At 38.4% G+C, this 23,993-nt stretch overlaps 1 protein-coding gene across 2 annotated transcripts in view; it reads right to left on the bottom strand.

The window, feature by feature from the left end:
• The window catches only part of MTMR1 (myotubularin related protein 1), a 36,599-nt gene that overhangs the window by 7,626 nt on the left and 4,980 nt on the right, over positions 1 to 23,993 (bottom strand). The window contains exons 3-15 of one of the 2 annotated variants that reach the window (XM_062006398.1): positions 22,614 to 22,637; positions 18,974 to 19,049; positions 18,036 to 18,130; positions 17,718 to 17,825; positions 17,223 to 17,324; positions 16,450 to 16,533; positions 15,648 to 15,797; positions 15,315 to 15,503; positions 14,642 to 14,827; positions 10,446 to 10,652; positions 9,555 to 9,647; positions 4,638 to 4,751; positions 3,099 to 3,275 (exon numbers count right to left, since the gene is read on the bottom strand). In XM_062006398.1, the coding sequence (XP_061862382.1) occupies positions 3,099 to 3,275; positions 4,638 to 4,751; positions 9,555 to 9,647; positions 10,446 to 10,652; positions 14,642 to 14,827; positions 15,315 to 15,503; positions 15,648 to 15,797; positions 16,450 to 16,533; positions 17,223 to 17,324; positions 17,718 to 17,825; positions 18,036 to 18,130; positions 18,974 to 19,049; positions 22,614 to 22,637 (1,605 nt within the window). The remainder of the gene's footprint in view (positions 1 to 3,098; positions 3,276 to 4,637; positions 4,752 to 9,554; positions 9,648 to 10,445; positions 10,653 to 14,641; positions 14,828 to 15,314; positions 15,504 to 15,647; positions 15,798 to 16,449; positions 16,534 to 17,222; positions 17,325 to 17,717; positions 17,826 to 18,035; positions 18,131 to 18,973; positions 19,050 to 22,613; positions 22,638 to 23,993) is intronic. The other variant, XM_062006399.1, reaches the window with a different exon arrangement.

Raw genomic sequence — 23,993 nt, 5'->3', positions numbered from 1 at the left:
GATAATGAAAGGGCTTATCTTCCACATGGCACATACAAATACACATTTCTTTAACTCAAGAAAAGGGCAAATCTGAAAAAAAAAAAGTCTTCTCAGTCAATGAACTCCAATAAGACAGGACTAAAATCTATCTAATTTTCTTGGGACAAGAAGTCAATAATGATGTAACACCTCCAAACTGAAACCAGCGAACATTTTATTTCACTTAAGAATTAGAATGACCTTGTAGAAGCACAGTTTAGCAAAAAGGGAATCTACAAGAGATGTCCACATTTAACCTAGGACTTTCCACGGTGTTCAATTCTCAAGAGCTTCAGCTCTGTATGCTTTGGAAGGAGGTAGGTCCTATTGCAATACAGCTTCAATCCTAAAACAGGGCTCTGGATGCAAATAAACACCACCAAACCCATTAATTCAGGCTTCCACAAAACTTAGAACTGAAGACATATCATTATAAGCAATCTTCTCTTTACAGAACACTAAACTCTGTACTTACTACTGCAATGAAGCACATGTCCAGACCCTATCATACTGTTAAGGGTCTGAGGAAACACAGGTACCCACAGTACAACAATGCAAAGATAAAGAATTATTGGTACCCTGCTAGCATTCAGTCATTTTCAAATTAAAAACATTCAAGGTGATGGATGCTCATTTCCAATAGAAAAGTCAACCAGGTGCAATGATTAACTTCTCTCAGTCCATTAAAAAATTCAAGCCTCACTCACCAATCAAGCTTGAAATTAGAAAACCCAAAGAAATGCCTCAAACCCAAACCTGCCCTTCTGCTCTTTTGAGTTTCCCCTCTCTCGCATAATACAAAGCTGGCTGAAAATGGGTATCAAACATATAACCTGATTACATTAAAGGACTATTATTCATCTGCCCTTAAATTCACACATTAGGCATTTCTCCTTTTTGGTGAGCTCTTAGAAAACAATAAACATTTTCTAGTTTCCTGAAGGTGTTTTTGCAGCTGATAAAACAGTGAGGCTGCCTTGAACTGCTATTCATCAGAGAGCTCTTTACATGTTAAACATTTCACTTTCTCTGATTCTAGTTGAAAACCAGAAGAACCACATTAAAAGGTATTCAACAAAACCACCTTTTCTCAGTAGGTAGAGATGTCTGTTCTTTTAATAAAACCACTCATTAAGAATGTTTTTCACTGAAGGTAAGTGAAGACCTGCTGGGCATCGCAATGGTCATTGGCTTTTTTTCTGTCACTGAGTGGGTCTGAACCAGCTACCAGGGTGTGAAACTCAACAGTGCAAACACAGAAGAGAGCAAATTTAGAATACTGTGATTACAGAGGCAGTTTATGTACTTGTTTGCATGGGTTTGTGCTTTCATAATTAGACTGGACAATGAAATTCTGCAACAAAAATCTGTAATTCCTGCAACAAATTCATCCAAGGAGATGTGAAACACTTCCAACATTTGTCACAAATACCACAGAAATTCAGGTCAGAGACGAGAGAAAAGGTATGATGCATCTTCACAAGAGAATGTGGTAGAATGAATAAGCTGAAACAGCTGTATTAGTTCTTCAAGAAGAGAAGGTAGTAGTGAAGACAGTTACCAGCATCACCAAATGATGGTGCCTTCAGCCTGCTGATTTGGGAGAGCTGCGCTCAAAGGGTGATGAAAATCAATGACTCTCACGTTCTGGAGTGCCTGCAGAGTGCTCTCCAGCACTGAACCAGTGAGAAGGGCTTGCCACCAAGTATCTGATAGTTCTGAAACTTTCTCATTATGTCACCTCTTCCCCACCCTCACCTCTTGTAGACCCGGACCCTGCTTCCATGTGTGTTTACACAGCCTGCTCACTGTCAGGGCCTAAACATCACCAAGAAATTGACACTGCTGCAGGTCAATTACACTAAAATGTGCATAAACACACAAGTGTTTTCCAGCAAATGTGTTAAGGGAAAGTTGGTAATTTGCTAAAAAGGCAGTTGACAATTTTACTTTAAAACCATAAAGATCAAAATATACTATCTTTCAAGTTTTAATGCATGCTAACACCTAATAGGTACCTAACAGTCAAAGGACTGCATCAACCAAAATAGAACAAGTGAGGCAAACAAAGCAGCTCAGATGAATCATCTCAGTGAGAAAGACAGCAATTCAGACTTTTCCAGGACCTCACTTTAAGGTGTTTCTCAGATACCTGGACCTCTATGTACTGTCCTTGAAACTTACCTTGGAGCACTGTCTTTTACAACAGCCTCAGACTTGTTTTCAAATAAATTTGGAACTCATGTCTCATTCTAGCTGCTAGAAGATGAAAGCAGCTTTCAAGCAGTCACTTAATACAGGTAATTTATCATAATATGCTAGGGGGTACCTTGGAGTGCTACCTTAATAAAAAGATGGTGTAGCACCCTCAGATATATTATGGTTGTGACACAAACTGAATGTTCTTTCTTCAGACTTCTAAGCATGAGAGCATATGGAGTATCTGTCTGATGAGATTTAGAGATTTATCTGAATGGCAGACTTTACGTATAAGAACAAATACTGGATGAATCAAGAAGCATGTGCAGGGAGTGTTTAATCTTTACCATGCCAACTTGAAACTGTAAAGGTCAACAGAAAACGAGCATCTATGTGATGCTAAGTTTAGAGAGCCCACAAAATGAGTCGGTACACAGTCCAATTCTTACAGAAACTGCTGGTGTATCGTATATCATTGTTGGTAAAGGGCAAAACATGATTAAAACCAAAGGTACACTAAACTCTACAAGAAGGTTAAGGCAATAAAAGTATTAAAAAGTCTTAGAAAGTATTACAGAGGTGTTATAAAAGTAATCTTCTGACCACAAAGCCTGTTAAGCTGTTACCTTTCACAAGCCAGTAAGGTGATACTGTGAGTCCCTTTTCTGTTGGTGACTTCAATGAAAACATCACGTTACCAAGTTTGAACACATTCCCCATCTTCGAGAAAAACACCTTTTGCCCTATCAGCTGAAATCCATGTAACAGATGAGCACTTTTGAAATTAAATGTTTCATCTGACACCAAGAAAAACCAGTGATTTTTTTAAAATCTCCATCCTCTCCACTAGAACAGCAAAGTCAGGTGAAAGCTCATACCTGAGGCCGCATCCTCGGGTTCCATCTGACGTAGTAGTTCACCCACAGCTCCAAATGGTTCAGACTGGCAACAGGATACAGGACGTGGTTTTCATAGTTTACATAGAAAGGATTTGTGAACTCCTCTAACTGGCTGTTTATATAGGACCAGAGTGAGACAGTCTTTGTGTTTACCTCCTGATGGAAAAGAAGTAAAAAGCAATTAGATGGACTGAAAAGTCTTACGAGATTAATGTCTGCATATCACTAATTTTGTCTGTGGAAATTATCTTATCTCCTAAAAAACTGTCAGCATTATGAGAACACTTCCAACAGCTCATCACTAAACAGCCTTAAAACTTTAGCAAAACATCTGACCACGTGTTCTAGTCCAAGGTTAACTGAGAAAGGAGATTCAGGCATGTTATTGTCAGAGATATTGAGGTCTAGTTGAGCAAAAGAAAGATGTACTGCTCGTAACTTACATCATATTTATAACTAGTTGTATATATGGTTACACACTGATCAACTGAAAAAAAAGAAACTTAATTAGGTTTGACGTGAAAATCGGTAGAGAGAGAGTTCAGAAGACTCAAAACAGCATCTGTGGAAAATAATCATTCATCTCTCCCACTCACACTATTTGCTCCTATCAATTGTTATTATGTTTTAAAGTGCCTTTTTATCTTTATTTGCACCTCTGAAAGTGGTATCATTCTCAATGGAATCAGCATAATCAGGGTTCGATCAAAGATTGGAAATCTGAACTTACATCAGATTTATCTTGCAATGTGAAACTCCTCAGTGTTGTAAAGCATGTGTTTCTACTACCGCTGTGTCTTAAATTGCTTTTCTTTGTTGAGAATTGCATCTGACTATTCATTTAGGAAAGAAAGCTGTCTGGAAACCCTGTATTTGCTGAGAAGATGTTATTCAGCTCCATCTTGTGGTATTTACATGCAACTTTTTCCCTACGGAAGCAGCAGAGACAAACCAAAAAACATAGCAAAGCTAAATATGGCAAGGAATTGTTATTAAAATATGAGGTGTTAGAAACCACAAAGCCTAAACAAGCAAAAATGTACTTGGGATTATTAAACTTTCTTTTTTTCCCCCCTCAAACTCAAAAGTATTTGAGTCCTAATTTCATTTGTTTAGATATTTTAAATTTCCCCAGTCTTCAACTGTAAGTTCTGTCTAATTATGTCCTAAAGTGACCTCCAAATTCATCCAAAGAGTTCCTTTGGAAATAGCAAAAAGAATGCTAATGTAATTTGATGATTACTTAAAATTGTGTATCTTGGCTAGAAATATCGGGAAGAGGACTTTCTTCAACCCCTTGAACAGACAATAACCAAACAAAACTAAGTGCCACCACACTTAGCAGCAGGGCATTCAGTATATATTTCACATACCACAGAACTTCATGTCCACGTTGTCTTTTAAGACTGTGACACAAATGTATGCATAAACATAGCTCAGATGTTCTTAGGTCTGGTATTCCAAGCATTTTCACATAAAATCAGCAAATTAGCAATGTGCACTACACTCATTCTTTACCTCTTTTAATCTCTCTTTTTCACAGTTGCATAAGAAAGTCCCAAAGAGACAACTGTAAAGGTGATCCAGAATGGTGATCAAAAATAACTCATTGAATTCAAAGGCTGCAGGAAACTGAAATGAAAAAAAAATAGTAGAATTGCTTTAAACTTTATTTTAAGCAGTGTAGAAAGAAAGAAATACAGACACAGAAATAGTCAAGAGATTCAGAGAAGATTTTATTATTATTGTTTTCAGGAAAACTCAGCAATTTCAGTAACTCCCTTTGCATTTCACTCCCATCCTTCTTTATAAATACTCCTTGGAGAAAAACCTGACATTCATTATGCAAGTATACTAGACTACATGGAAACATTAGCTTATGTGAAGCTGGTGACACCAAGTAATCCATTTTAAGGAGCTCTAACAGTATTGTGTTCTAAACCACCCCAAACTGTCTTCAACATACGCTTTATTTCTCTTGTTACAGGACAAGAAATCATTTTGAAGAAAAAGAAAAGAAAAGATGGTGACATTTAAGGGTTTTATGTCCTATTGTAAGATGCAACGAATTGGATAATAAAGACTGCTGCAGGTAAAATGTGCTTAACATATATTTGAAATGTTGCTTTCACTTTCCACTCAAGTAAGTTACTTCATTTCACCCCTTGAGTTTACCATCAGCTGTGTACAATAAGCCTTTAATCCCTCTTCTTTTATATTGGAAAGTAAATCCTGTACATCTCAAGTTAAAGAACTGTTATCCCACTGAGCACCTGTAGGTATTTTAGTCACAGGCAGAGGCTACCTCGTACATTCCAGGGGAAAGGGCTAGAAATCTGAAAACACTCAAAATGTTGGAGGTGTATCTTTACTCTGTAGCGCTCTAAAACGTCAGAAAGGAAGAAATTAATGCAAACTGCATGGGCTGCTACCTATTCAGATGGAAAAGGTCCTTCCTCAATCCAATTTTATGAGAGGACTACATATGGCAACTGCTTGATGTGTCAAAATAACTTCGCATTCAGTATGACAAGGGTCTCAAACACAGGCACAGAATGACAAACATTTAGGAGAGAAACAATTAGAAGACTAAAGGAAAATTTCAGAAGTAACATTTCTCTCATTAACGTGAAAGAGAGTGCTTGAAGAGACTAAACCTCAGGACAAATGAAACAAATCTTGTTCATTCCTTTTAAAGGAGTAAATCTTCACAAAAGTCTAAAATGCAAGGTTACAGATTCGTAAGGAAGAATTTCCTGCTCTACGGAGAAACCTCAAGTCAGTTTTTCACAGTGAAGCAAGAGGCAGACTAGTTTCTGTGATGTGCCACTGAAGAATACCAAACACTTTGGCATGAGTGACTCTAGAGCTACTTTAAATACAACAGAGACACGTATAGCCAGGAGGAACAGCACAGCACTTGGGATAGTGGATGAACCAGCTGATCTAGAAATTCCTCTTCAGTGCCATCTGTGATTTATGAAGGACAAATGTTTATTCATGTCAAAAATAAAGAGTTTAAAACCACACAATGGTTGTGCTTGTATTAAACCCAGAAAGATCTGAGTTTCAAGAAACTTTCAAATGAAAATTTTGAGTAAGGAAATGATCCAGATCATGGTTTACACAACAAATGGAGCCTTCCCCTCTTCTGACTGCTAGGGATCACACAGCATTCAACAGCGTGGCGTGCTCACTCTGAGGCTGCTGTCTCAAATCACTGGTTTGGTTTCAATCACCCACCCATTTGTTTTCATGAAACATATAGGAGCTTAAGATTATCAAATTCTCTTTTTTCAGGCATATTCAAAAGTTATAACTGACAGCACTTCCTTCTCTCTAGGAAATCATGCCAAAACTCAATTACAACACGATGATGCTAACAACACAGCTACGGTTTCAAAAGAACTACGAACAGAACTTGACAGGCAGGTGTGCCAAACCAAGTTGGGAGAAAACTCAGTGGGCCTCAGACCTCAGCTTCCTGCGTCCAGCCCAAAGCAGCAATTAGAAACACAGAGCAAAAATAATTTGCAAAGGATCAAAACGATATTTAGACATAACTTTGAAGACAAAGCCTCTCCTGAAGGGACTCTAACTGAAAGCACTTAATGAGCCTTGTCACATTAGGGTTCTGTGTTGTGATGGCTCTGTACTAATCGGATGGATGCCGACATGGCTGCTATTCCAACCCACTGAAGCATATGCAGAATTCCATACATCAGTGGTTGCTCTCCAACCAATTTATTAATAAGTGATAGCGCTTTATGGAAACCCTGTCTTTGGATACAAGAGTTTTACTGTTGGAGCTGATGTATCAAGACTGCAAAGCTTCTGAAAAACCACTGACCTAAAAATGCTTTCCTCTGTACTTCCAAGCCCATTAGTGTCTGTTCGAAGATTCAGGTGGAAAAATTCCCCAAATGAAAATTTACTTCTTGTCAAATCCACTAATTGTGAGAGAATACACGGGTCATTAAAATCTCCCCCTTGACGCTGATGGAGTCGTTGGGGGTTCTGTAAAGGAGGTATTTGGAAGAATTCTCTTGTTTAAGAAGTCTGATGATGCCTAGTAGCATCTGATTCAGAGACACGCAAAATAAACTTGCTTTTTAATCAATGAACTGGTTCTGCACTACTGTAACAAAAGTTAAAACACACTGTGGAATAGTTCTTACAATTGTGGAATTGGACTGACATCATAACATGCTTAAACTAGTGAAAAATGCATCTCTGGACACAGACAACATCTGGTAACAAACAGGATGCAACTTTCTACCAACTTCATACACACCTTCCTCCCGTGTGGGTACTGCAGAAAGCTACTACTCGAGCTGCAATGCTACAAGCAGATTTTACAGTTTTGTTTCATTTTTAACAGGGCATCAGTATTTCATCAGATCACATGTGGCCTTTCCAATTTGACATCTGCTATTCAAAATCAGCAGAATTTACTAACAGAGGAGGGAAAACGCTTCACCATATGTTTTTTATTAAAATCTGAGATCAATGTACTTCTCTCAAGTTCTCTAGTACTGTGTTTGTGTGTCTTGAAGGCAATAAAAACCAGGGAAAATACACGGCTGTCACGGATTAAGTTGCACCGTCTGAAGCTATCCAGAGACTTGTATCTTATTGGGAAGTTAGAGATTCTCTCACTGTATTAACTTGACTGGTTTAAGAATGTAATTCTCAGAACCCAAAAGACAAAATTTGCTTGCTTTGAGCCCCCTGTCCAAACTGAGCCCTTACACTCCCTTGCAGTCATTAACACTTACTTGAGTCTGGCAACATTACACATATGTTTACCATGGATTCTAAAGCACAAAACTAACATTGTTTTACAAGCAAGTGATCTACACAAGGGAAAAACAAAAGCCTGGTTTTCATAGGTCCGTGTCAAGGTCATGACACTCTTCAGATCTATTCTCTAGGTGTTGAAGTCAACTAAAAAAAATAAAAGTAAGTGGGCAAGAACTCTCCAAGAATGAAGTTTTGCTTTTCTTTTTCCTGCTGTAACATTAATGATTTTTCAATACCATTGCTGTTCACAAATTTCAGAACAGTGTCTGGATGCAGGTTTTGAACAGATGTGGTACTGGCAACATGTTTCACAGATTCCCTCCTGTTCCTTTTTTTTTCCAATCTAGAAGGAACTAAACTGTTTACAGTAAGAAATAGGAGGCAGCAAGGGAGATCACAAAAATAGAAGAGGCTGCTCTCAATTAAGGATCTCCCCAGAGGACTTTTGTTCCTACCAGGTGTTTAGAACTGCTTCTCTTTGCTATTGTTACTACCTTTCCTCTGAGAGGGGGGCAGAATGTTTCATTTATTTTCTCCAGCCACACTGAACAGCACATTAATGCTGAAACAGAGATACAATGAAAGAGAAAATCTTCAAGAGGCTCTGGATGAGGGTCCAGTAGAGAACTTTCACAAAGCACTGAAGATGACTGTTTTGAATACAAGTTTTGGAAACTATGATGTAAGCTTTTAAGAACCACGTTCAGATCAAGAAGACTGAGGTAAGAGATCTGGGAGTGCTTGGATCATACAGAACCAGACTGTTACCCTCTTCTCTTCAAAACAAACCACATTTTATACAGACTTGAGTACAACAGGTTTTAACATAAGAGCACAGATCTATGTTAGGTTTCAAAGAAAAAAAAGGGAAAACAGGAGTCAATCACTTCTAATTTACTTGGCAATAAAGCCTTCACATGGGTAACCTGTTTCAGTAACTCCATTAAAGCAGTAAAATATGAGCAGTTTATGCTCATGGAGGTAAAAATAAGGACAATGAAGGCTAAAGTCATTCTATAATTTCACATTTTCTGAAAAAAAGGAAAAAATAATAATTTCCATATTTTGGTATCATAAATAACACTAATTTCAAAGGCCTCCTCTGATCCAGACAAAAAAGCAACTGCTGGAAGTAGCAAAACTTACCTGAGAATAGGCTTGTATGTTAGAAACGCTGCCCTGTATGCATAATGATGCCAACATTAACTTACATTTCACATTTGAGGCATACATAGAACCCTCTCCCCTTCCAGTTCAACATCAGCCTGGATTTTTGCTGTTCCTCAAGGACAATATAAATCCATACAAACATTTACTCCACCAGTGAATATGCAACACAAATAATTTATCTCATCAACAACCGTCATTAATGTAATCAGAGAATCCTCCGGAAGTCTATTTCAAATAAAAAAGATTCCTGATACTTCAATTTCAAGTCAATATTTCTACTCCAGCTCTTTCTACCTCACACTTTGAGCAAAAAGCTTCCTTATGTGTGCATAAGGCAGCCACAGAACGACCAGCTCCAGGAAAGCATGCTACTGCCCTGCAAAGGAATATGTTCTCCTACATGAATTATGTTTCCAAGATAAAGATTGTGACCTCATTGAAATACACTTTGAAGCATCTTACCTGCTTTGTCATTTGCCAAACACAGTCGATGAACTGAAGGAAGATGGGAGACCTGTCTGCATCAGCGTGATCATCATCTCCATGTCCTACTCGCTGAAAGCCAAACCAAACTTTTCATTTCACTCTAGTGTACTTACAGTACCATCCCAACACTTTAAAGCTCAGCATGTTATTACTCTTAAATATGTTCCAACAAGCAAATCTTTCACAACACTAATCTGTATTTTACAGCTACTAAAAATGCAGCCCTTCACTTATGGACATGCCTTTGCTGTCGAGCAGGGCTGGAAAGACACTTGGTCAAGTAAGCTGTGCCAGTTGTTTTCCTATCTTTCACTGCACAGCCATTTATTTATACCAGTGGGTCAAATTGGTAGGTATTTACTAAGACTGTATTGAAACAGACTGTATTGCATACCCACCTGCCATAATCACATCATTTCTCCTAAATCATCTTACAGTCAGAGCCCACAAACTGTCATATTAATTTATGTCCTAATTCCCTACTAGTCCATGTGTTAAATAAACACTTCAACCTTAAATCAGAGTAATGGTTCCAGCAATTTTACTTTCTAGACACCTTGTTTTCCTTGTTTCACCGTTTATATGATTGTTAAAGATGAAACAACGTCTTACAATCCCTTTTCCTCATAAAAAAGCCATGTGATTTTTGGTAACTATTGTGTTCTAGCCACTTAGTTCTTCTTTAATCTGTATTTCACTTCACATACAGAGGTATAAGATACCTGTTAAAAATGAACAGGCACACTCACACCACTAAAAGGACACCAGAGATAATAACTAAAATGCAGCAGAGTACTGTGAGAAAGCATGCTATTCAAAATAAAAGCCTTGAAGGTGATAAACTGTGCACTACATCTTTCAGCTTACCATTGCAAAGCGGTGTCCAAAACTTATCCATTCTTTCTCTATAAGAACTTCAAACCCTTTAATGGTTCTGTAATAGCTGTCCAGCATAAGCATAGCGAGTGCTGTGAGCTGTGCAGTTCGATCCCAGCCATCACTGCAATGTACCACTACAGACGTTTTACTAGATTCAATTTTATCAGCAATTCTTACTGCTCCAGCAAGAAGCATCTTAAATAAAGAAAAATAAACAAACAAACATATTAAATACTAACCAAAACCTCACCCAAAAATCTTATTTTATACTCTTAAGGTTAATATACTTTAAAATTTCAGATTAACTCCACAATCATCTGCAGTGTTGCTTTAGAGATTTCCAAATGGTAGTATGCACACTACAGGTACAAAACCTGTGTGCACTGTTTCCAGGAGAGAGTTCTTATCAGCTTTCCATTATTAGTAACACATAGCAAAAGAAGCCAAGAATCCCTTCTCTAAAAAAACCTGTATTGTGATGAAAAGACAAAAATACTATAACTTATTTCAAAGGCTGAAGGTTCAATGCTTTCAAAGCTCACTTTCACTGTAATCAGTCATGCTTTCTTCTTCAGCTTCCAGTTCTCAACTATTAAGCTTAGAGAAAATGGCAAACTATCAAACTAATCTAAACAAAAAACACAAGCCAAACCAAGCCAGGAGCCCATGGCTGGGAGCCTGTGCTGATCATTGGTACATGATGTACACGTGGTATTCAGCCTGTGAGCAGACCACTGATAGCATGCTTCAGAATCATGCTGGAGAGTAAAGGACAGAGATGGCACAGGACTGAGATCACCTGTGTGAACTTGCTCTTCTACTCCCTACCTCCCAAAAAAGTCCCTGTGCTGTTGTTTAGTGCCACCCTGTAGCTTTTCAGAAACTTGAACAATCTCTCTCCTGGGAAGACTGGTCTCTGGGACACCACCTGTCATGGCATGGAAAAATATGTGAAAAAACCCAACCACTAGAATGGGGCCATAGGAAATCTTCCTGTTCTGCATTCCAACATCAGGCAATGGCATCCTGCAAAATACTTGCATTTTTCCTCTAAGTGGTCCTGCTCTGGCAGGGGGTTGGACTAGATGATCTTTCGAGGTCCCTTCCAACCCTTAAGATTCTGTGATTCACTCCCCAGCCACATAAAATCATCTCGGAAGCAGGAAAGCCAGCATCCACTGGAGAAGCTGTGCTGTAGAACAGTCTCCAAAGCTATTTCAAGCAGCATGCTTTAGAGATAGTTTTCATTGATTATATCTTCTATTGATCGTATCTTTTATGGTAAAAATGAGGGATGCCAGGATGGCAGTATCAGGAAACTATAGAAGCTTCTATGGGAGAATAGACCTTGTGGTCTGAACTAATTAATTGTCAATTACTTCAGTTACAATGCTCTACTGCACTAAAAAAGTGCAAATACTAAACAGTTTGGTCTTCAATACAAGCAGCAAATTAATCTATGTAACATACAGGTGTGCAATAGCTTGCTCAAAAGTGGTGTAAAGAGAACACAGAAGCCTCTGAAGGAGTGTAGATGAAAAGGACAGAACAGATACAGGCAATAAGCAGAGAATGGGAGACAGAAAACACTTACTATTAATTCAGTAAATATCTGTGGAGTAGGTGGAGCATTTTATTCTACTTTGGACAAAAGCTTTTACAAAACAGCTTCTTCCACAAACTATTATTATTCTTTATATACATTTTAAAACTTAGCAACCAGCACAGAATTTCAGTTAGGGCTACAGATGATTATCTGGCTTTGGATTGGTTTGGAAAATGAGAATTGGTTTAAAGATAGTTAATAGCACAAGTTCTACCCTGAAAGACAGAAAATACCCTGGAGGGTATGAGGTGTACAAGAAGCATTGAGTGACTCTACTCCTGTTGCTACACACATAGAATGTTACTGCTGCCTCCCCAGACACTCCTGGACCACCTTCAAAGCACTGTGCATGCTGAGTGCTAGGAAGGTGAATTTCCAGTAATGCATCACATTAAACTGGGACACAATCACATTAGTCTGAGTCCAGAAAACAGAAGATGTGTTAAAGCTGTAGATCTTTTAATTGCTATTACAAGCCAAATCAAACAGGCAAGGCAGGCAAGCAACTCTTGGCTAAAAGCACAAGGAGATACTATCCACATTGTTAATGCAGTAATAGCAGCTTTTAAGAAAACAGGCTGCAGCTTGTGCTGTCAATACTATAATGTGAAGTATCACCTAAGGGACTGATTCAAGGAGAATGTTACATGTGTGTCAACTCTTTAAAAGAAATTAAATGAAATTTCAAATTGCTGTGCTACTGTCATCTGAGTAACAGTGGCATCAAGGTCCTTCTGACACTAAGCCCAGGAACGCTACTGCAGTCAGTGCTGAAATAAAAGGGAACCACTGGCCCGAACAACTCCACTTTTAAAAATAGATTGGAATTGTAGATTTGTTTTGGCTGGAAAAGACCTTTAAGATCATCGAGTCCAACCAGTCACCTCACACAGCCAAGCCCACCACTAATCCATGGCCCTCAGCACCTCAGTTATGCATATTTTTTTTAGTTTCTCCAGGTCTGGGGAGATAGTATCACCAGCTCCCCAGGCAGCCTGGGACAGTGTCTAACAACCTTCCCTCTCTGGGAAAAAGTTCTTTCTAATCTCCAATCTAAACCTCCCCCGGCATAACTTGAAGCTATTTCCTCTTGCTCTATCATTCATCACTTGGGAGAAAAGATCAGCTCTCCCCTCACTACAATCTTCTGTCAGGCAGTTGTAGAGACATCATGTCTCCCTTCAGCTTCCTCTTCCCCAGGCTAAACACCTCCAGCTCCCTCAGCCACTCCCCATTAGACTTGTGCTCCAGACTCTTCATGAGCTCCAGTGCCTGTGTCTGGACATATTCCAGCACCTCAGTGTCCCTCCTGCAGCAAGGGGCTCAGAACTGAACACAGCATTGGAGGCGTGGCCTCACCAGTGCTGAGGACAGAGGGACAATCACTGTACTGGTCCCACTGGTCACACTGTTTCCGATACGAGCCAGGATGCCATTTGCCTTCTTGGCCACCTGGGCACACTGCTGGCTCATGTTCAGTCGCCATTGATGAACTCCCCCTCGTCTTTATCCCCCAGACAGCTTTCCAGACATCCCTCCCCAAGTCTGCAGCCATCCTGGGGTTGTTGTGGCCCAAGTGCAAGACCTGGCTCTTGGCCTTGTTAAACCTTATGTGATTGGCCTCATCCATTGCTCCAGCCTGACCAGGTCCCTCTGTATTTTATAATACTAGTAGTATAACTACTAGTGTATTTAGGCCAGGCTGATAAGAAAACATTTCTAGATCTTTAAATTTCCAAAGTTGTTTGAAATAGTCCAACTTCAAGTGAACAACAAAACAAACTGTTCCCAAAAGATCATGAAATGTGTTTAACTCTTAATTTAAGTGTTTACTCCCTCTACCGGCTGGTTTTCCTGCAGCAGTTACCAAGCACTGCTGCACAGAAGGGCAAGACTAATGAACAATCCCAAACATGTTTTGTGTGAGTGACATTTGAGGCAGCTGCTAATAGACCAAATTCTACTCCATCCATATTCATCATAGACAGAAGAGTGAATGTAGTAATGAAATAATCTATTCTGAAAGCATTTCAGAGGTTAGTGAAACAGACTGTAAAACTGAGTATGGGGGTGATTTATTTTAATATTATGTTAAATAATAGAGTAGATTATAACCCGGGAGAGCACTGACTATAAACAGCTCAGGAAAATGTAGGTGTCTGACACAGGGAGGGAAGGATGAGAAGGACTGAAGAATTTACAGTCAAGTCCTTTTGGCAGTTGTTCAAATACAATCTGAAGTTCCCAGGGCTTTCTTCCAAAAAGCAAGGATAACCCTGGACTGCTCACAAACACTCCCTCTCGAGAAAATAAAACATTGTCGGACACTAAGTACAATATTGTGCTCTCAGGACTTAACTCATTACCTACCAATACCCAAAACTGGAAATACAAAGTTATTATGGAAAGCTTAAAATGCTGTGTTCAAAGTGACCACTTAGAAACAAAGCTTTTTGATAAGATTATCCTCAGCAAAGCAATGTGCTTCAACACAGACATTATTTTACTGCTATTTTCAGAACTGCAAGTTAAAAGCATGGTTTAACAGAGTTAATTTTTCACAGCAGAAGTGTCTTACCCTTATATATTCGAGCCAATGCGTGGAGTCCACGTTTGACAACCACCGAGTCTCGTCGATAGTTGGATAAACTATTTCCTTCAGCTTACGCAGGGATTCTCTCATCACGTGTATATTATGAATTTCCAGAAAGACCAGCTCTGCATTTGGGTAGGCACTTTCACTTTCATAACCTCCACCTTTTGCCTGTCGTTCAAAGAGTAAAAAGAAATTAAGAAAAGAACATGTACAGGACTTCAGGATAACTCTGAGAAAGTTATTTTGGTCAGGCTTCAGGATTTTCTGAGAGGAAGGGTTGTTTTAGCTCAAATGAAAATGTATTTCTGGCTTTTGCTTTTCTAAGAAGCACTAGGGTATTTTTGTTTAGGTGAAAAATAATCTAAATGTAAGAGGTTACATTTGATAATACATCTGTATAACTTCTTTTCACTCTTGAAACCTGAGTCTTCTGGGGTTTTATTGCATCATTTCTCAGCTATGACTTCATGCTGCCTTCAATTCCTTCTGGCCTTTCCAAAACACTACAAGCAACTTACTTTCCTTCCCACGCCCTCTTCAGAGACCCTTTTTTATCTCTTTTCCACATCAAGTTCTCTTCATCCTTCTCTCCTACTCAATCTTCAGCCGTGTAATAAAGACAGAACTACTAATGCTAGTTATGATGCCAACCTACCTTGTTTGTATCTGCAACGCTATTCTGTCTGGCATCAAAGATGATAAGCTTATGTGACTGAGCATTGGCATCCATTATTGTCTGCAAGTATTTTTCATCTTCTTTGCAACGCTTATCATTTGGGCCTACTGCAGGCTGACTGCAGCGTGTTATTGTTGCCTGGCTCTCAGGATGAATCCAAGACAACACCTGGAATAAAAGAAAATTATTTTACTTCACTGTACTACTATGAACATTTCAGGAACTCGGCTCACTTTTAGTTAAAAAAGCAGCCTAAAAGAACTCTGAGAATTTCTTATAAGCGCTTTATCTCCTTGTAAAAGTTTCACTTACTGGAACTCTGCCTTTTGCTCTAAATGCTGCCACTTTTGAGAGGTCATCATCCTTTACACTGGTTGGCACAACAAGAACTGCAGGATACGTATCACAAAGCTCATAGGTGCTGTTAATTTTGGATATTTTCCAGCTCTCATTGGGCAAGCCCTGTATGAAAACAAAACCATTCTGTATTTTTCAGGTTAGGCCTTTCTATCTCTGAGTTTGGGGGGATAAAAACATTTATATGCTATGTACTTTTAAAAAAAAAAGTGTGCACACATTTATCTTTTAAACAAGATGTAAACTTTAGGTCTTCATATTAAATCATGAACCAAAACTCTGATAGTCTTTCCTATTTATTATCTTTAAAACTGATATGTAAAGTAACCATTTGAATAGGCCTCATCGTCAGGTACATAGTGATCATATAGTGAAATAAAAACACTTTTGCGACTAGGAAACTAAATTTACAACAGTAAATTGCAGTTACTCTTCTGTTTACTGCTGCTTATTCAAAATCTAAATTGTTATAAAGCTTATATTTTCTAGAAACAGAACTTAGAAAAGGAGGATTGGAAAAAGCCTGTTAAAACAGACCAATTTGCTCAAGCACTCGGCACTTGCTATTTTCGTGAGCTTTAGCAGGTGCTCAATACTCTCACAGTCAGGTCACTTGCACTTTATCACCTAAACTTGAGATTTAGACGGTCTCTGTCTGTAGCTAGAGCTGAAAATATTGAGTTTTCTTTTATATTTTTGTTCTTGTTTAAATGGCTCTGGAGGAAAAACTAATACACGAAGTACTTCTCCAACTCACCTGCCTCTTATATTCTGCCATTGGATCATATACTTTCCAGCCATTAACAGCAAACTTTTCTTTATAGCTGAATGCAAAAAGAGGCTGAAGACAACAAAGCAAAGGTATAAATTACTGTCTGATGGTCTGTATGCACAATAAGCTCCAAAACAGTGAACTTGCTAATGTTTCAAATGTAACACTTCTAAAACACTTTAACAGCAGACGTAAGACCTTCGGGCAAGACTGGACAACACTGTGCTAGAAAGAAAAGGAAAAAACAGTTTCCTCCTTCAATTTGCTATATAATTAACAAAATCAAGATAGGAAACAGTCAGAGAGAGCTGCAGTTACTTGCCTGGGATCATCAGTGGCAAAGCCAGGATGAGGTAATTGGTCTTCTACTTCCCAACCCGTTCCTTACCCATAAAAGCAAATGAAATAGTATTCTGCAGGTAACTAATAATAAGACTAATTGTACCTGTTTGTTGTTTCAGACAGAACTTCTAGATTGAATTATCTACTGCAGAAAATGAGTCAATACATACTTATTTTTAATCAGTAATATTAGGCAAATCGAGATCTCAAGGGTAATGCACAAATTAACTAACTTTACCCACAGCAGGACACAGCATAATGTTTTATGAATTCATGCCAAAAGGACACAGGGTCACAGCAGTTTGCCTGTAACTGCTTTTAGGAATCAACATTTCAGTGCTTGGTATACAGCCATTGCAGACACTTTCCCCTAAGACCAGAGGCAGTGACAGGCTTTGCTACATCTTATGACTTACCAGCCCATTAGAAACAGGAAATGCACGTGTTACAAGGTTTTCAAAAATCTCCAATCTGTTCTGCTCTTCCTGTTTATAGGCCAGACGCAGATTTCTCATATCCTGTCAAAAAGAAGTTACACACATTGACCCTACCATAAAGAAATACATTTTAACAAGAGAAATTGTAAGGCACATCTGCAGCACCAAGTCACTGACGTCATCTAACCCACATTAGTTCTGCAAGGGTTGGGATCAGATGACTAGGATACTCGTTAAGAGTTGCTAGAGATAAAAATAGCCATTTCTCCTTTGAATTCACTCTTGAGACAAAAGGGAGAAGTGTTTAAGACTCCAAGAGCCACCAGAGGAATTGAAATACATTATCTAAACGAAGCAAGGTTCAGATACAGGGAACTGATCAGACAGAAAAACAACACATGTGCATGCAGATTCCTCTTACAGAAAAATGAAATGAAAATACTTTATTAGGATGAAATCTCTACCATGCCATACCTTGCAAACTATTTCTATACCACATGAGTTGTCTCCATGGCTTTGTACTCCAATTTTTTCAACTCTACTTATGACTCCAAGGGGAACATCAACAACAAAAGGTGGATCCTGAAATTTGTATATAACCACATTAATTTTGTTACATTAGGAGGAACACAAACTAATATTATTCATGAATGTTTCATCAGTGTCAACTATCATTTCTGTTTAACAGATTGCTGAGGAACATCATTCTTCACTTATATCAAATTTGGCACTTTCCTAAATCTACTGCAGCAACATTCCTACCTGAAAGAACATGAAGATAGATAGTCTTACCCTTTCAACACTTTTGATATACATTCTGAAGTCCGTCACTGTTAGTGTACCACTGACTGCTCCCATAAATGGACAGATATACATAACATCTTTAGCTGGAAAACAGACCAATTAAAGCTTTGTTTTACTATTACAGACATTTGTTCCATTTAAAAACAGCAAGATTTCTGCAGCTCCGTAAGACTGACACTTGACCTCTACATGAAAGCCCACCCTTCAGGCCCTATCAGGACTGAGAGAGCTGTCTTTATCTCAACAATGAAAACAACCAAATTCCTGTACCGTTGCTGCTCAGCAACTAGTGCAGGGGCTGCAGTGAGGGCAGGTCAGTAACAAAGCACCCCGCTGGTGTTCCCAGCTGCAGGCAGCCCTGGGCCTGTCCCAAAGGGTAAAGCACCCACAGTCACCTCACCTCAGAGAGCACCCAAAAGGGTGGTTACTGATGTGTGCACAACTGACCTCCAAGGAATTCAGTTACATGCACGTGTCTTCATTTTCACTTTTATTTGAAAGAGATAGTATTCTAGCTATGATGCAGAGCCTGCCATCACAGGCTACAGCGAAATAAACCTCGTTAAGAACTGAAAACTAAGTTTTCCATAGCTTCATCTTCTTTGCTATGGCAGTTTTGAAGCTTTTGAATCTCTGAAGTATCCCTGACAACCACAGGCACAAACACATCCCCTACACCTATATGAAACAATCTAACCCTTCAAAAAAAGTCATTCATCTATATGGAGCAAGTCATCCTCTGGAACTGATTTCTCCTTCCTACATTTGGATTTAAAAGACAAAGAAGATAAATCCACATCAAATCAGCTAATCTAAAATGGCATTGCAGTAAAATAACACAAGCAAGAAGGAAATCATATTCTGTTTTAAAATAAAGAAAGTAGTGATTTAACAGTATTCAGTATAGTATTCAATAATATCCTTACCAATAACTTTGATTGATTCCCCAGGAAAAAGTGGAGCCTCTTCCATCTGTGCTAGTTTGTTTCCATCCCGCAGTGCCTGGCAGAAATCCAAAACCATGAGTAAATCTCACTTTCCATCTGTACTACATCTACACATTTTGATGCAAAGTTCCAGATTACTGGAATACATGAAGTGCATCTTTTCTTTCATGAGGGCACAACTGCATTAAGCAGTACCATAGTAAAAAAACCACACAAACACACATATATACACACAAAGCCCAGTATTATAAATACTACGCAGACATACATATAAGTAACAAATTAGTAATAAAGCATTGATGCAACAATTAGTTTCATACACTAGCTACATATAGCAAACAAAAATACGAACAATCAGATCAGCCTAAATTTGTAATTAACAATTTGTTAGTATTGCTAAGTGCAGGTATTATTTTAGGGTATTTATCTACTTGAGAACATGTGAAAGCTCATGGTACTTTTTTTTCTAGTCTTAATGTTGTTTATATGATATTTGAGTATTTCAATCTGAGACAATTACATGGCAGAAGCTTTATTTACTCTAACGTTTAACTTTGTATATTTGACAGCAAGAAGTCAGAAGCACTCCACGATGCTCTATTTCAATCAATACCCTACTGAGCGTGCCACAGGTTATGGAAGAGATCCCTTACAGGAATTTGGTATCCAGAAGGTCAGATTAAGAATGAAGTAATAATGAATATCCAAGAACAACTGCCAATTTTAAAATAAGGGCTAGTTCCATAAATTTTCATTTAGGTAAATGGCTTCATTCCTGATTGATATAAGATCCATCCTTTGGGTCCTTCGTTGATAGCCAAGATTACAAGATTTTAATTAAGAATAAATGAGTTTGTGGGACTTTTAAGGACCACGTGAGAAAGTGATCTCTCTCAGGTCAATGTGATGAGATATTAAGCTTTCAATTTTTTACATCCTTAAGTAAGAATGAATATAATGGGCTATATTGTAACAAATATCTGTTCCATTACAGCTCTGATCCACATTGGTAGGATCTGTCTGCCTTCAAACAAACTACCCCAAGCCCTCATTAATAAACAATTTCTAAAGGCATTTAAATAGATCTCCATCTTTAGAGTTTTTGGAAGCTAGCAGAATTTTATACTCAGCACTCAATCATAACAGATGATGTGTAGAGAATCAGCCCACACTTACACACCTCAAAGGACAGATGTGTTCTGCCAGGTAGGGGCTTACGTGCAGCGTTACAGTTCAGATTACATGACACGAAAGCCCTTCCTAGCACATAACCTGTTAACACACTAAATGCCTTCTATGGATTGTCTCGCATGAGAAATACAAAATCTGTAGGTACTGTGAGGGTATTAATACATAGTACCTTGCTACACAGTTAATGAATGAAAGATGAGTAAAACTTGCCACCTGATCAGGTTCTGCTTCAGAATGATAGCCATTGTGTCCATCCTGAATCTCCTGCATTGCATGAGGCAGCAGTAGGGCAAGAGAGAAGTAACAGGAAAAAACATGCAGACAACAGGTGAAAGGACAGAATCTTTCCTTTTTTGTTTCCCTTTTTTTTTGGCTTTCCTTAAAAAGACAGTACATACTTTAACTCCACTTTAGTTATTCAGAATCTTCCACTCCTGGCACAAACTACTTTCTACAGTAAGTGAATCCAAGCTATGGGCACTATCCAATTTGGCACAACAAAACGTGAAAACTTTACTCCCTTTTTCACAAAAGAGTCAGTGTTGGTAGATAAGAACATAAAAGTATGTACTGTCTTTTTAAGACAAACAACCTTACAGTGAAGAAAATGAGTTCAAAGTATGCCACATGCTTATCAATAGAAGAAATTGAGTACAGCTTGCAATGGTAGCATTAGGGGAAAACTCATGCAGTCTTTCATGGAAAAAAATAGGTCGACATCAAACAGAAGTATCTAGACAATTTAAAAAATGCTTCACTGTATAAAACATGTTTTAATTGAACTTTTGGTTTCATGGTTTCACATATTTTTGCAGCACTTTCTGTGCTGTTGCTGGAAACCTAGTCAGTTACTTTACAGAACCTAAAATCACTCCTCATACCAAAATACGCAAACAATTCACATTTTCATGTTGATTTCTTTTTGTATCATATTAACAGCAAATCCTGAATATTAATTAATTTTCTTTAATAAACATAAGGCCTTTATGCACTCCAGAGAGAAGCACAAATGTCACAGGGTCACATTAAGTAATTGTTTTAATATATTCTGATAAAATTATTCTTCCGGATTCTTTATTACGTGGAAGTTTTGTTCATGACAGCAGATTATTCCCAGTTCACATGTAAAGAACTTCTCACTTGACAGGCTGTGAAACCAGTCCCAGCCTAAACTTACAAATGTTTGCTAAAGTCAATTGTTCTTTTTACAGCATTTCTATGGAAACCTCAAAAGTCAAAAGCTTAGAAGAAGGACTTCAGAAACGTTCAGATAATTTGAGTTCTACGGGATTTTTAACAGCAATCATTATTTTAAAAGATTTTCAAATGACAAAGCATTCCTGACATGTTTGTATTGGTGGAATTCTGTTAAACAGAAATAAGTTTCAAACCATCCAAATGTTGTTTCTAAAATTAGAGCAAAGGAGATATTGTGATCTCTGGAAGAAAACCAGAAGGACAACCAGCAAATACGTCAAAAGACTTTAAATAAACGAAAGCAAAGCAGAGCAAACCATTCAAAGATCAAAGCCTTTACAAAGAACTACAGAAAACTGAACGAAAACAATCCATTTCTGTTACTCAATCCAGACCAATTATTCCAAGAGCTATCTATTTAAAGAAAAAAAAGACCAATTTGTGGATGTGTATGATGGGATTAAAGCACATCATTACCAAACATGTAAACAACGGGTGAGAAAAAGAAATCATTCAGACTTCATCTGAACAAGAGATCTTTGTTTGACTAAAAGCGTTGGACACATTTCATGAACAATGTCACAACACTATCCAGATCATTTCTCACTCCATAAATGTTACTAAGAGAGAGGGAGCAGAAAACAAGGCATGGCCTTTTTATATGTCCAATGAACAATGGGTAAGGCCTAGTCTCAAAATCATCACTGACAAGAGGCAGGCCATGGCACTGGTGTCTAACTTCAAACCTAACTCTCAGTCCTACTAAAAGATGGTAACAGGTAAAACATGTACAAAGGCAAGCACGAGCTGGTATCCTACTTAAATAGGATGGGTGAAGACGTAACACTTTTACCACTAATATTCTGTAGCGTAGCTAACACGTTAGAGCTGCTAAGGCAGTACTCTGTAGTCTGAAGCATGTGAGCCTCAGCTGCAAGCATCCATTTTGTCAAAATTAATGCAATAAAACTGAAGTTAGTATGGCACATTCAGGATATAATTTCAAAATACTGCTCTCTGACACATTGACTTTTATTGCTCCACGAAAACATTGTAATGTATATAAAGCATTTCTATGGCAAAGAAGCTGTTGCGCTGCATAGCAAAATGGTCTGATTGGCTCATAAAAACCACTGGTGAAGTAAAGAACACTTGACACACCAAGATCTCACACAGCACAAAAGACAAACAGGTAGGAGGCCGTTTTACTGCTAGCCAAAGGGAATCTTACCCGTATAACTGGCCTCCTGTACACCTGTTAGTTAAAATATAAAATGTTATCCAACAAAACACACAGATTTGATTCCTTAAAGATATTATGTCTCACTTCATCAGATCTTCAGAAGAACTCTACTTCCAAACATTTTCATTATAGCTTGATTTTGAAGGAACAAAATAAAACAAGGATGTACTAGCTCTCATTTGCAGAACTGTTTTGGGCTAAGAACAATCCAGCCACCTCAATGTAGTGATGTAACAAATGCCAAGATCTTTTGAAACATCCATTCCTAATCACTCTTTTATCCAGTTACAATGTGCTATTGTGAAAAGAGAAGAAAGAGCCTGGTAATCCTTCTAGGTGGAAGACAATAAGCCTGTAATAACATAGCCATGAAGTACAACCACCATATCTTTTAGATTCAGATGGCAAAACAAGGACACCCACAACTGTTTTTTCCGTAGGTGTCTATATTCATCTGCTATAATCCAAGCAATTTTCAATTATATGAAACTCTTGTTCAAGAGTACTCTCCAGGCAGAGAGAATATCAGACAAGACATACCAAGCAGAGTTCAAACTCAGAGTGAGATCACATTGCTGTAAGGTTTAGCAAGTAAGAGCTTGCTCACTGCTCTCCAGTTTTGGGGATTTCATTTGCAGCCTCCTAAATTACATTCTGGTAAGGTAAGATACACAGAGTAACACCATCAGATACAAGAATATTTACCTGGTTTTGCAAATATATGTTTGATTGAAACATTAAAAAAAAAGATGAAAGAAAGAATAAAGAAGTGATTCTGGGAAATCCAGCAGAAAACAGCAGAACTGCCTGACCAGTTCCAGCTGCAAACACACGTTTAGCCCTACCTGAATTTTCTGAGTTGTTTTAATAAGGTCTCTAAACACAGAAATCTGAGGTAATCAAAGGTAACAAAGACCCTGAAAACTAATCAGTGTGTTTCAAAACGGAGGTTCTGCTCCTCCTCCACTCCTTGGGAGGCCTGATCTGGAGTTTGGTGTCCTGTTCTGGGCTCCCAAGCTCAAGAGAAACTGCTGGAGAGAGTTCAGCGCAGGGCCACCAAGGTGATCAAGGGACTGGAGCATCTTCCTTATGAGGAAAGGCTGTGGGAACTGGGGCTGTTTGGTCTGGAGGAGACTGAGAGGGGGAATCTCATTAATATTTAGAAGTATATGATGGGTGTCAGGAGGTTGGGGTATCACTGTTTCCTATTGTATCCAGCAACAGGACAAGGAGTGACGGGATGAAGCTGGAACACAAAAAGTTCAATTTAAACATAGGAAAAAACTTTCACTGTTGAGGAGGGAGCGCTGGCACAGGCTGCCCAGGGAGGGTGTGGAGGCTCCTTCCCTGGAGGTCATCAGAACCTGC

Source organism: Colius striatus, chromosome 13 (genome assembly GCF_028858725.1).
Source record: "Colius striatus isolate bColStr4 chromosome 13, bColStr4.1.hap1, whole genome shotgun sequence".
In the NCBI taxonomy this organism is placed as follows: domain Eukaryota; kingdom Metazoa; phylum Chordata; class Aves; order Coliiformes; family Coliidae; genus Colius; species Colius striatus.
Note: the sequence above shows the minus strand (reverse complement) of the source record. Positions and strands in the feature narration are given on the sequence as shown.